At 43.1% G+C, this 13,885-nt stretch overlaps 1 protein-coding gene across 9 annotated transcripts in view; it reads left to right on the top strand.

The window, feature by feature from the left end:
• Positions 1 to 13,885, top strand: part of RBMS3 (RNA binding motif single stranded interacting protein 3) — a 718,223-nt gene that overhangs the window by 629,528 nt on the left and 74,810 nt on the right. For all 9 annotated transcript variants that reach the window (XM_065830560.2, XM_071804926.1, XM_071804927.1 and 6 more), the window contains one exon: positions 5,677 to 5,723. In XM_065830560.2, coding sequence (XP_065686632.1) covers positions 5,677 to 5,723 — 47 coding nt within the window. The remainder of the gene's footprint in view (positions 1 to 5,676; positions 5,724 to 13,885) is intronic.

The following is a 13,885-nucleotide window of genomic DNA, read 5'->3' as shown; positions in this document are numbered from 1 at the left end:
TAATGTGGAATATTTCTGACAGAACTGTTTAAATAATGGAAGGGAAGAACTCTACCAAGTTAACTTTATTGCTGACTGAGCTTATTTTATTAAATCAATATTTTAAACGAATCTCATTTGGGTTGCTGGTTCCTTCACCCTCCTCTCTCTTCCTTTTTAGAAGTGTTTTAGTCAGAGTATCTGCTGTCAGGGCACAAGAGATCAGGTCAGATTTGTTACCACTGCAGATATTTGTGGTGGTAACAAAGCAAGTACAGGAATTTCAGTGTTGCAATTTCAAATTATGCTACTGTAGTAGCCAAGAGTACACCCATTCCCCTGGGAAGACTACAGTGTGAAAGGATGAGGGGATGAGTCAGAGGAGATGGGGAAGAGAGACTTATCTTCTGTTCTAAATCCCACATCGATTCACCACAGAAATCTCTTGAGTCCTAGGGTACAATTTTATTTTTCCAAATCTCACCTTAAGGAAGAGAAACCCAGGGAGCCTTCTGCTTGGAAAACCCATCACATCAATGGATTTCACACTTTTTTAATTTGTAGGCCTCTCCAATTTTTTCCAAGGAGACTGTGGCCTCCTGCACAGTGAGAAGTCCTGTGGTGACAGCAGCCTTGCTTTGTGGAGGTGCTCCAGCACCAGGAGATATGTGGAAGATTCACTTCTGAGGAACAGGCATGGGGTATCTCTGAAACTGGTCAGTATTATGGTGAAGTTTTGCACACAGTGAGGGAAAGACGTGTGTGCTGAGACTAGGTAGTGATATATTGGTGAAGCTGTTCATGGAAACTACTTCCCAACAACAAAGAAGATACCATGCAACCTGAAATTTGGTCATTTATAGATACTTCTGTTTGCTGGAGGACAGATACTGGGCTGATAAAGCTTGCTCTTTATCAGCTGCAAAGTTGGTGAAGAGTTTGGAGAGGAAGCCATATGAGGAGCAGCTAAAGTCACTTGTTTTGTTCAGCCTGGAGAAGAGGAGACTAAGGAGAGACTTCATCACAGTCTACAGCTTCCTCACAAGGGGAGGAGGAGGGGCAGGCACCAAACTCTCCTCTTTGTCGACTGTTGACAGAGCCAAGGGAATGGCAGGAAGATGCACCAGGGGAGGTTTAGGTTGGACATTAGGAAAAGTTTCTTCTCCCAGAGGGTGGTGGAGCACTGGAACAGGCTCCCCAGGGAGGTGTCACAGCCCCAAGCCTGACAGTGTTCAAGAACAGACTGGACAATGCCCTCAGACATGGTGTGAACCGTGGGGTTGTCATATGCAGGGACAGGAGTTGGACTTGATGATCCTTGTGGATCCCTTCCAACTCATGATGTTCTATGATTCTTGCAGAGATCTTGTGAGAGTTCAGGGAGATTTGGAAGAGAAATAATAAACCCACCTTATTTCACATGATACTGAAGATGCGATAATTTTTTTTTAATGATCACTCCACAACTTAATCATTTCTTTGAGAGATTTACAAATCCAATTTACATAAGCGATGCAAATGAGATGGTCTAAGAGTCTTTTTAATGAGGCAAATGTGCTCATTTATGTTCAAATCATAACAAAGAGAGGGAATGAAAAAACAGATACAGAACACCTTGTCTTTGCCCATGGAAAATTTTTCACAGTAGAGTGTTGAAGAAAGGCCTTCAAAATTCCTGGGGAAACCATTGCCTTCCAGAAGCTTTCTGGTATTTTCTGCACTTTATTGAGGGATGGAGCTTAAATTTAAAGAAAGATGCAGACTGCATTTCTTTATCTTAGAAATTCCTTGTTCACCAATGTCAATAATTAGAAAACCTTAACAACAAAATAGTGAAAATCTTAATTCCTTTGTCCTAAGTTCAGACACTTTGATAAAAATAAGTGATGGGTAAAAACATATAATTTAACTAGTCTTTTTGAAAAATTGGTATTTTAAATAAGCTGGTTTTACTTCTGTGTCACTTGTGACATTCGTAATACACTAGTTAAGTAATCATTGAGAATTGTCCTTATTTATAATTATGTACAGGACTGAAAACAGATACTCCTTTGATTAATTACTTTAAGGAATTGCATACTGAAATGTTGAAGTGCAGAATTTTCATTCAGTAACTGAACATTTGTCCATTATCTGAGTGACATAAAAAATTCTGTGTGTCCATAGAAGGTTTATCTGACAAATACTTTTCCTGAAGCGGCATTCCATCATCAATGCCACTCTCTCAGGTAGCATTTCATCAGCGTCACTTTGAGAAGAAGGAGTAAGACCCTGTCCTCCTACCGAAACATGAGCAAAACAGTGCATGAGAAGACCTGGAAGAAAACATACTTCAGCACAACAGGGGACTGCTATAGAGGCATCAGCCAGTGCCTCAGTATAGTTAATACTCTATTAAGCACAGTGCCAGCTATTTTCAGTTGTGTGTTTTTGACAGAATAAGCTGGACCTCTGTTGCGTGGCTGTCTGAGGCCAACCCTATATTCTGTATTTGTTATTTTGGGAATTCCTATTTGTGTGCTGTGGAGGAAAGTGCAGACAATTTTCCACTAAGTTATTATTGCTCATCAGTTTTTATTTCTGATGAATTAGGATGCTTCAGACCATAAATTTTTCACTGGTCCAGGCTAACTCTTGCCTCTTCTGGGCTTCCAGCCAGCATAGTTTTGTAGGGAGGAATTACACAACTTGACAAGAAAGAAGTAAATAGTCCTCTGTTAGCAGCTATTTGGAATAGCAGCTGTTTAAAGCTATTCAGCAATGGGGGGATATTAGCAATATTACTGTAGGTGGTATACCATATGCACATATTGCCACATGCTATGCCATATTTGTCTAATGTGAAACTTTCCTTCACTGGCAAATGTGATAGTGATATTTATAGTGGTCACTGCTGAAGTACTTGAGCAGATTCTGATAATGTCACTGTGCAGTATGGATGTGGAGCATGGATAAAGAGATGAGTGCCCAGCCTTTCTTATTTTGTACTTGCCAGGCCCACAACAGTGTCCCTTGTTCCTAAGACCAATAATACCTAAGGGATATGATGCTACTATCTAGAGCATAGAGTACGTGCAGTTTTTCTGCATGCACCCACATGCAGCTCTGGAGCGTGATGGGGCTAGAGGGCAAGCTGAGGCTTGGTGCATGACCACGTGGTCATATATCCATGAGACAAGTAACTGTAAGTGGTGTAAATGTGTGTTTGCAGGTCTCGTGGACACTGAGCGTTGTTAGGGCTCCAGTGAAAGACCTGCTGCAGTTTGCCCTTTCTGCACCCTCATTCTTATTTACGTCAAAGAAACTAAAATAAGAGCAATTGTTCATTTTCCTGTTTCCTTGCAGCCTTCCCTCCCCCACTGCAACTTTGTCCCTGGATCACACTAATGCAAGCTGTGGGATATAGTGAGCTTTGATCCAGGCAACATTAAGGTCCATTAACTCTAGAAACTCCCTTATTTAGAAATCTTGGATCTCTCATTTCCCAAGGAATTATAAGGATTTTTTTTCTTGATCTTGAGTAGTTGCATGATGAGATATTAAAATGTCAACACCTTGATTTATAGAAAATACCTTGCTATTTTGAATTTTTTACAGAAATTGTTATAATTAGTTATTCTGTCCCTCTAGGGCTTTGACATACTATTTAAGTTGTCTTTACAAGTGCAGGAATATAGAAAGAGAGCAATAACAAATTTTACAAGGGTTGAAAAGAGAAAGGAAAATGCATTGCAGACAAAAAAATAGTTATGATATTAAAGTTTTATTTGCTCTCTTTTGGGATGAACTGTGTGCTTTTCCATTAGTACTTAATGCAACCTTACCAAATGGTATAATATGCTAAGAATGTATAAGACATATAAAAACAAGTTAAGCAGATCATCCTTCTATGATTTTCTAAACTAATAAATTTTCTACATAAAAATTAACAGTGATTGGAGTTGCAGAAATAGCCATTTGTGTGTGTGTGAAATAAATGTGCTTTTAAAAAATAACCATGTGTTCTTTGCCTTAGTCTCCTGAATTATCCTTTGCTTGACAGATAGTACATGTTTTATTAAAACAATGGCATTGTTAATAAGCAAAGCATTTGCCCTAGCATCTGCTTAAAAGAATAATGAGGAAAAATATACAATTTTAATAATGACATGAACTTTTTTTATTGGCTACATAAGGTAGTGTGAAACCTACCCTTTTGGATCAGAAATTATTTTTGGCCTCTGGAAACTTGGACCGTCTCCTCTTAGACCAGTGTGCAGCTGCTGACCTAACCTGGCTCTTCCAGGAGTGCTGCCCTCTCTCTGCCTGCTTGTCACCAGAGCACTTACCCTGCCTGTTCACCTGTCTGCATGGGAGCCATCCAAGCCCCAACGCTTTCCTGACCTCTTTGAGCAGCCATCTGGATGGGGGCAGATGCCATTATTCAAGAGTACTTTGCTAGATGGGTCCAGGGACCTTAAAAGGTCCCAGCAGGAGTGTGGACCTTCCTGCACTGTTAGTAAAGCACCTGTCCTTGACGTGAATCTTTTTGTCTCCTGTCTCAGGCAATGAGGGGAGAGAAATACAGTACCTTGCGATGAGATGGTGCCTTGGCCATTTTTCAACTACCGTCAAAGGGAGAAGAGCACCTTGAGGCATGGGAGCCTCTCCTCTCTCCTTCTAGTCCTGCACAAAGGGAGATGTCTTCCCATCTCCTGGCAGTGTGTTACATTGGGAACTATTTCACTAAAAGGGTAAAAAAAAAAATAAAAAGTCAGAGCAAGTGCAGTGTGTGAGAGGAAAGATTGTCAGTCCCACATCTTAAACTGGATGCTGGGGAAAAAGTGAGTCCTTCCCACTGCCGTCTTGGATCATAAGGTGGAACAGGAAATTCTGCCTCCAGCTCTGCTCTCTCCCTGCCTTTCCTGCGATACCTGTGGATGTATTTACTAATGGTGATGGTGGTGACAAATGTTAACTTCATGCTGTTTTGACACTGCCAAAACCTTTCACACAGGTCACCATCTGCTTGGTGGTGAACAGCAGTTGAAAGGCTCTGTGTAACCCCTTAACAAATTCTTTTGCTGTCCAGACCTCTGAAGTATTTTAAAAGCCTTGTTTAAAAACTCAAGTACTTGTTTGGTTTTGTTGGTCTTTTCTGCTTCACAGCCCACTTTTTGTTTCTTGTTTCATGGTAATGAAGTCACTCTAAATAGGAGTGACAACCCAGGCAAATGGTAGATGTCTGGGGGTCACACAAGCTGTGGCCTTTGTTGGAAAGACGAGACTCCTTCCCAGAAGCTCTCATGAAGTTGGCTTTAGAATATTTACCAACTACCTGTCTCACAGGCAACAGCAGGATTCAGCCCTGTCTTATTATAGTGTGCAATCAAATGCATTGATCTCAGTGGAGTTGTTAACTGCTACTGGTGCAACAGAAGCACCATTTGGCCTAAATGTTATGGAGAAATGACAACCAACATACTGAACAGATCTGTTTCTCAGGGATCTCTCAGGCAGGGGAGGTAGCCAATCTGTCCGTGCTGCTTTGAGCCATCTGAGCTTCCCTGCAGAATTTAGATTTCTGTCTAAGTTGCATTCAGTTTTTATTCATAATGCCTTAAAATATGTTTAATGTCTTCTTTCCTTTTTTTCCTTTTTTAATTTTTTTTCTGCAGTAATAGTAAAAATCTGTTTTTCTTCCCTAACTATATGCAGGCTGGCATGGCTTTGACTTATGATCCAACAGCTGCTATACAGAACGGGTAAGGAATGCATGTTTTCTTATGCTTTTTTAAAGATTATTTTGAATGCCATCTTCTGTTTTCTCTTTCTGTGTTGAAACCTATTCAGAAGCAAATTCACTCAGTCATATTTTGTCTGAGGCATGTAATGCTGTATTGTCAAGTTCTTCTTTTAGTTTCTCTTTTGTTTTTATGCCCTCTTGTTTGTAATATCCATTTGAATGGGAAGTTGTTTTTCCTAATAGTTTCCATCTCTATTTGGCAAATGCTAGTGGATGCTTTCTTAATCCCTCTCTGTCATGAAATGGAAACCAGTAAAGTTTTGCTTTACTGACTTTGTTAAAATAGTCATTGAAGATTCCAGTGTATTTTGGATAATAGAGCTGTTGCTTCATGTGGGGTTCTCTCTACAAGCTGGCTGGTTGCCATAGCATTGTCTGAATAGAAATGCCAAACAGGGAGAAAGCCTTAAATTAGTGTGTAAGTAGATGTGACTTAGGGGTAAAAATGAGCAACACTCTTCTTCATTTCTCAACTATGGTTTGCCAACACAAAGAATTGTAGCTTTTTTTCAAATTTACCAGAGAAGTTACATCATCAAATGATTACATTTCCAATTATTTCATGAGCTACAAAAACAGAGCCTTGAAATCTAGCTCTCCTAAAAACAGGAGGTTTGACCCCAAACTCATTGACAGTCACTCTTTGATCAGAGTGATGTGTGATATGATTGTCAAATTCTGTGCATACTTCTGTCCACGTTCTTCAGCTGAAGGGGAGAATATATTGATACAGGATGAGAATTATTTGTTAAATATTTGTTAGGGCACGGCTACTTAAAGCATGTAGGAAAAAAGCTAACATTCTCACTAGTTTAAAAAAAAATTATTCAGTATGTTTTGCTTAATTGCCCTTTACATGCAGTAGCTTTGTAGGACTTGTCATATTGTCATGCAGGAAGCAGCCAAGCCAGAGCAACTCAGAAAAAAAAAGAGTTTTTGCATAGTTGTGATTTTAGAATCCTCTGGTTCTGTTACCCTCTTCTGACCTCCCAAACAAATCTTTCTCCTCCATCATCATACTTCCAGTTGGTAACACATTCTAGGCTATAAATAAAACCACCACTAGTTCATAATCCACCAGTGTTTCATAGAATCATAGAATCATTTTGATTGGAAGAGATCCTCAAGATCATTGAGTCTAACCTAACTCTAGCACTAAACCATGTCCCTAAGAACCTTGTCTAAATGCCTTTTAAACACCTTCAGGGATGGTGACTCCACCATTTCCCTGGGCAGCCTGTTCCAATGCCTGACAACCCTTTCTGTGAAGAATTTTTTCTTCATAGCCAATCTGAACCTCACCTGGTGCAACTTGAGGCCGTTTCCTCTTGTCCTCTCACTTGCTACTTAGGAGAAGAGACCAACACTCTCCATGGTAAAACCTCCTTTCAGGTAGCTGTAGAGGGCAAGAAGGTCTCCCCTTAGCCTCCTTTTCTCAGGGCTAAACAGCCTCAGTTCCCTCAGCCTTAGTTCCCTAAGAATTGGGCTCCAGACCACTCACCAGCTTTGTCACCCTCCTCTGCACTCTCTCCAGCACCTCAATGTCTTTCTTACAATGAAGGGCCTCAAACTGAATATAGGATTCAAGGTGCAGCTTCACCAGCACCAAGTACAGGGGGACGATCACTTCTCTGGTCCTGCTGGCCACACTATTCCTGATATAAGCCAGGATGCTGTTGGCCTTTTTGGCCACCTGGGCACACTGCGGGCTCATGTTCAGCCAGCTGTCAATGAACACCCCAAGGTCCTTTTCTGCCAGACAGCTTTCCAGCCACTCTTCCTCGAGCCTGTAGTGCTGCCTGGGGTTGTTGTGACGCAAGTGGAGGACCTGGCACTTGGCCTTATTGAACCTCATACAATTGGCCCTAGCCTGATGATCCAGCTGATTCAGATCCCTCTGCATGGCCTTCCTACCCTCCAGCAGATCAACACTCCCACCCAGTTTGGTGTTGTCTGCAAACTTACTGAGGGTGCACTCAATCCCTTCGTGCAGATCATTGATAAAGAGATTAAACAGAACTGGCCCCAATACTGAGCCTTGGGAAACACCACTCATTACTGACCACCAACTGGATTTGGCTCCGTTTACCACAACTCTTCAGGCAGGGCCCTCCAGCCAGTTCTTTATCCATCACAGAGTACACCCATCTGGGCCATGAGCTGCCAGTTTCTCCAGGAGAATGCTGTGGGATATGGCGTCAAAGGCTTTACTGATGTCTAAGTACACAACATCCACAGTTTTCCTTCCTCTGCTGGATGGGTCACCTTGTCATAAAAGGAGATCAGGTTGGTCAAGGAGGACCTGCCTTTCATAAACCCATGTTGACTGGGCCTGATTGCTTGATTTTCTTGTATATGCCATGTGATGTCACTCAGAATGATTAGCTCCATGACCTTGCCCAGCACCGAGGTTAGACTGACAAGTCTATAGTTCCCTAGATTCTCCTTCTGGCCCTTCTTGTAGATGGTTGTCACATTTGCCAGCTTTGAGTCAACTGGGCGTGCCTGTACACCAATGCGCGCAGCACGGGGAATAAGCAGGAGGAGTTAGAATCCTATGTTCGGTCGGGAGATTATGATCTGGTGGCAATTACAGAAACATGGTGGGACAGTTCACATGACTGGAATGTGGTCATGGATGGCTACGCCCTTTTCAGGAAAGACAGGCCAGCCAGGCGTGGTGATGGAGTTGCTCTCTATGTGAGAGAGCAACTGCAATGTACTAAATTCTGCCCAGGAGCGGATGAGGAACGAGTTGAGAGTGTATGGGTCAGGATCAAGGGACAGGCTGGCAGGGGTGATACTGTTGTAGGTGTCTATTACAGGCCACCAGATCAGACTGAGGAAGTTGATGAGGCCTTCTATGCGCAGCTGAGAGTGGCCTCACAGTCACAGGCCCTGGTTGTTGTGGGTGATTTTAACTTCCCTGATGTTTGCTGGAAGGACCATTCAGCCAGCCAGCCACAGTCCAGGAGGTTCCTCCAGTGCATTGATGATAACTTCCTCATGCAGATGGTGGAGGAGCCAACCAGGAGAGGTGCACTGCTGGATCTCATCCTCACTAACAAAGAGGGTCTGGTCAAAGCAGTAAAGGTCGAGGGCTGCCTGGGTTGCAGTGACCACGAGATGGTGGAGTTCAGCATCTCGTGTGGCAGGAACAGAATAGCAAGTAGAATTGCAACCCTGGACTTTGGCAGGGCTAATTTCGGCCTTTTCAAGCAATTGCTGGGGGAAATCCCATGGGCAAGACTGCTTGAAGGAAAAGGGGCCCAAGAGAGCTGGATTGCATTCAGAGATTGCTTCTTCCATGCTCAGGATCAGAGCATCCCCACACGTAGGAAGTCGAGGAAGGGAGCCAGAAGGCCTGCGTGGTTGAATAGGGATCTGTTGGGTATGCTCAAGCAGAAGAGGCGAGTTTACAGGTCATGGAAGCAGGGACTGGCCACTTGGGAGGAATATAAGGCTGCTGCTAGAGGATGCAGGAAGGCAGCTAGGGTAGCCAAGGCCTCCTTAGAATGGCGAGAGGGGTCAAGGACAGCAAGAAGAACTTTTTCAAATACATAGCAGATAAAACTAATACCAGAGGCAATGTAGGCCCACTGATGAATGAGGTGGGTGCCCTGGTGGCAGAAGACACAGAGAAGGCAGAATTGCTGAATGCCTTCTTTGTCTCTGTCTACTCCGCTGGAGGCTGTCCTGGGGAACCCTGTACCCCTGAGACCCCAGATGAAGTCAGGTTAATGGAGGAGTTTGCTTTAGTCGATGAGGACTGGGTTAGGGAACAATTAAATAGTCTGGACGTCCATAAATCCATGGGTCCAGATGGGATGCATCTGCGGGTGCTGAGGGAGCTGGCTGAAGTCATTGCTAGACTGCTATCCATCATTTTTGCCAAGTCTTGGGAAATGGGAGAGGTGCCCAAGGATTGGAGGAAAGCAAATGTCACTCCAGTCTTTAAAAAGGGCAAGAAGGAGGACCCGGGTAATTATAGACCGGTCAGCCTCACCTCTGTCCCTGGGAAAGTAATGGAACAGCTTATCCTTGGTGTCATCTCAAGGCACATCAGGGATAAGAGGGTCATTAGGGGCAGTCAGCATGGCTTTACCAAGGGTAAGTCATGCTTGACCAACCTCATAGCCTTTTATGAGAATGTAACAAGGTGGATGGATGATGGCAGAGCAGTGGATGTGGTCTACCTTGACTTCAGTAAAGCCTTTGACACAGTCCCTCACAGCATCCTCACAGCTAAATTGAGGAGGTGTGGTCTAGACAATAGAGTAGTGAGGTGGGTTGCAAACTGACTTAAAGAGAGAAGCCAGAGAGTGGTGGTCAATGGTGCGGAGTCCAGTTGGAGGCCAGTATCTAGTGGAGTGCCTCAGGGGTCAGTACTGGGGCCAATATTATTCAATATATTCATTAATGATTTAGACGAGGGAATTGAGTGTACCATCAGCAAGTTTGCTGATGACACTAAGCTGGGAGGAGTGGCTGACACGCCAGAAGGCTGTGCTGCCATCCAGCGGGACCTGGACAGGCTGGAGAGTTGGGCGGGGGATAACCTGATGGAATTTAACAAGGGAAAGTGTAGAGTCCTGCATCTGGGCAGGAACAATCCCAAGTTCCAGTATAGGTTGGGGAATGACCTATTATAGAGCAGTGTAGGGGAAAGGGACCTGGGGGTCCTGGTGGACAACAGGATGGCCATGAACCAGCACTGTGCCCTTGTGGCCAGGAAGGCTAATGGCATCCTTGGGTGTATTGCAAGGGGGGTGGTCAGTAGATCGAGAGAGGTCCTCCTTCCCCTCTACTCCGCCCTGGTGAGACCCTATCTGGAATATTGTGTCCAGTTCTGGGCCCCTCAGTTCAAGAAGGACAGGGAACTGCTGGAGAGGGTCCAGCGTAGGGCAACAAAGATGATTAAGGGAGTGGAGCATCTCCCTTATGAAGAAAGGCTGAGGGAGCTGGCGCTCTTTAGTTTGGAGGAGACTGAGGGGTGACCTTATTAATGTTTATAAATATATAAAGGGTGAGTGCCACGAGGATGGAGTCAGGCTCTTCTCAGTGGCAAACAATGATAGGACAAGGGGCAATGGGATCAAGCTGGAACACAAGAGGTTCCACTTAAATTTGAGAAAGAACTTCTTCTCAGTGAGGGTGACAGAGCACTGGAACAGGCTACCCAGGGAGGTTGTGGAGTCTCCTTCCCTGGAGACATTCAAAGCCCGCCTGGACACATTCCTGTGCGACCTCACCTAGGCGTTCCTGCTCCAGCAGGGGGATTGGACTAGATGATCTTTTGAGGTCCCTTCCAATCCCAAACATACTGTGATACTGTGATACTTGGTTTTCATCTGGGCAACTGCCTTTTATTTCAAAGGAATTCCTGCATGTCAGTTGTGTGAATGTTTTGGAAACTGTAATTTGAATGATTCTTTGAGATTAATGTCATTTTACTTCAAGAATAATTTTCTTGAAATTATGAAGGTTATTTCAGAATCAGCCATTACTTGTATCAGAGAGTACCCATGCTGCTCAGGTGTTCAGGCTGCTCAGATGGTTTTGTCACTCAGTTGTTTGAATGCACTATCGGTGATCTTTGGGAAGATAAATAGTGCTCAATGGAGAATTTCAACTCTACTGGTTTTTAAATGTTCTTTTATGTGTAAGGCATGAAATAAACTACAGCACTGGATATCTCTCTAAGAGTGATGATTACTGTTTTGACATATCTCTTCTTTCTAGAGTGTCAAAATATTTTCAGTTTTATCAGGACAAAACCATTTCATTCAAAATGCACTTATGGTGAGATCTTGATTGCATGAAGTATCATGAGAAGCTCTTACTATGCACAAGAATCAATTTGTCCACCAGAAGTTATACAGCTGTTGTTCCATCCCTTGATTGCATCTTTAAATTGTGGTCACTTGATGATCACTAGGACCCTTTGGTTACACAGTTTCTTTTTAGCTCCCCAGGCATTCACATAATAGTCTCTACATATACTCTAGTTATAAATTTTTACTGTTTTTCATAAGCCTCTCTACTTGCAAGTACGATAAAAATTTATCCCATGGGTTTTATTTTAGCGAAGTCTGGGAGCACCTTGATGCTTTCCTTGTAAAATGTGCAAATGCAATTTGTTGCTCACAGGTACGTGAGCAACAAATGGGTTTCGTAGCAAGTTCACGGCCATACTGAAACAGAGTCAAAGGCTCTTAAACACCATAAAATAAAATGAGTTAATTGAGCATGGGTGAAGGGGCGCTAGGCAAACACATTGGTCTTCCTCACACTGAGGGGAGTCTGGAAGGGAGTACAAAGCTGCTGCTGGCAGCCTCCTCATGTTGGTGTTGTGCCCATACTCACCCTCTGGGTAACGTGCCGCGTGATGCTTTGGCAGTAAGGTGGACAAAGCTGTTAAGGTTTGCATGGAGCAATGTTACCAGAGATCTGTAAAACAAAACCTTCTTCCTTGTAGCAGGCCTGTTTGGTGCAGGGGCCAGGTTAAGCAGATATTGACCCTGCACACAGCTCAGGACTTGTTGGTGTACTGCAATAAGTGTGAGTTGCTCAGTGCTTCAGGTGCCCACCAGTATGGAGCTTAGTGACACCGAGGCTGGAGATACCCAAGCCAAGGTGAAGATTCAGGTGAGGTATGAATTACCAATAAAATTTGAAAAGAAAGATTGACTGCATATGCTGATGCCTATTGGTCCCTCATAGGGTTGATAGATGCATTGTGATGCATGCAAGTTGCTAAGTCCATCCAGGATTATATGGAGGATGGAAGCCTACTAGACACGTGTCTCTGCAGCTTTCACAGGGTGGTATTTAAAACTCCAAGTTCCTTAAGAGGCATGGATTATATTAGGTTTTGAGTTGGCGCATAACCAAATGTCAGGGAAAAATCTGGATTCTTGTATGTTGTCCAAATGAAAAGGTGGGTTCTCATGGCTCATGGTGTAATACTATTGGTTTTATTACTGTAGAACTGCTTATTTGCCTTGAAAATCTAGGGCAGAAATAAAAGAGACTGAGAGGCTTTCGCTAAAAACAGCTAAGTTTTTTTCCCCACAAAGGAATAGATAATTTTCTACTGAGTCTGTTATGTTGTAAAGCTTGATTCTCCATTTCATTATATTGTTTTTATGCCCATGTAACTCTGTTTAAGCATCCAGTGGAGTTACATCAGCATAAAACTGGTATAATGGAGTTGAGAATCCAGCCTGTAGTATACCATAGCATTGCAGTATGAATTACTGAAGACATGGTAACCAAACACTGCAGTAGATAAGCTCTTTTCCTCTACCACTCTCTCTGTGCCTTTTTTGTTTTATAATCAGCCTTTTCTGAATTGCATTTACAAAGGCATTCAGGTTTTTGGGGGGAGAGTAGTGTGCCTGTTGTAATATGGTATTGATTTTTCAATGTGTGGTATTAATATTGTTTTAGTGGTTTAATGCACTCGTACAAAGAACAAAATAGAGCTCTTGTACTTGCACTGTTAGGATGCTCATTTAGAACGTTCCTGAGGCTTGAGTCCTTGTGGCCATTTGACTAAGATTGCAATGTACTGTATCAGTTTAATATCTGATATCTGGGGGACTATACTGCACATTTGCTGGCCAATGGGCTCAATATTCAGATAGGTCTTTTTCATCTCAAACATCTGATTCAGGCTTATTGCAACAGAAAATTGCTGCCTTGATAACGCTTGGTAATACTCTTACATTATGTGAGCCCCAGGATACTATTTATGAATCTAACTTTTTCAGTACTGCCTGCAGGCATGATGCATGAGCAAATGGTGTTTATTGGAGTGCAAATTGGGTCTTGCTCTTGTGCAGATTCTGTGTGGAAGCTTGCACATTCCCCCATAGGATGGGAACCATATGGATTTTTTTGTTTGTTTTTTGGCAGGGAAATAGCGACCAGACGCTACAGATAATGCAGTCCCCAAATGCAGAGGGAGGGTTGATGGAGGAGGGGAGTATGTGCTTTGCCTGTTAAGCAACAGAAAACTGTTCTTAAAGCATTGCCTATGTGTGCCTGATGGTGTACTGGGAATGTGGTTGTTTTTAGTGTCTCTTAAAAGCATTTTCTTTGGAGCCCTTTATAAAC

This window comes from Patagioenas fasciata, chromosome 2 (assembly GCF_037038585.1).
Source record: "Patagioenas fasciata isolate bPatFas1 chromosome 2, bPatFas1.hap1, whole genome shotgun sequence".
NCBI lineage: Eukaryota > Metazoa > Chordata > Aves > Columbiformes > Columbidae > Patagioenas > Patagioenas fasciata.
The sequence above is the reverse complement of the archived record's forward strand: the minus strand, read 5'-3'. Positions and strand labels throughout refer to the sequence as shown.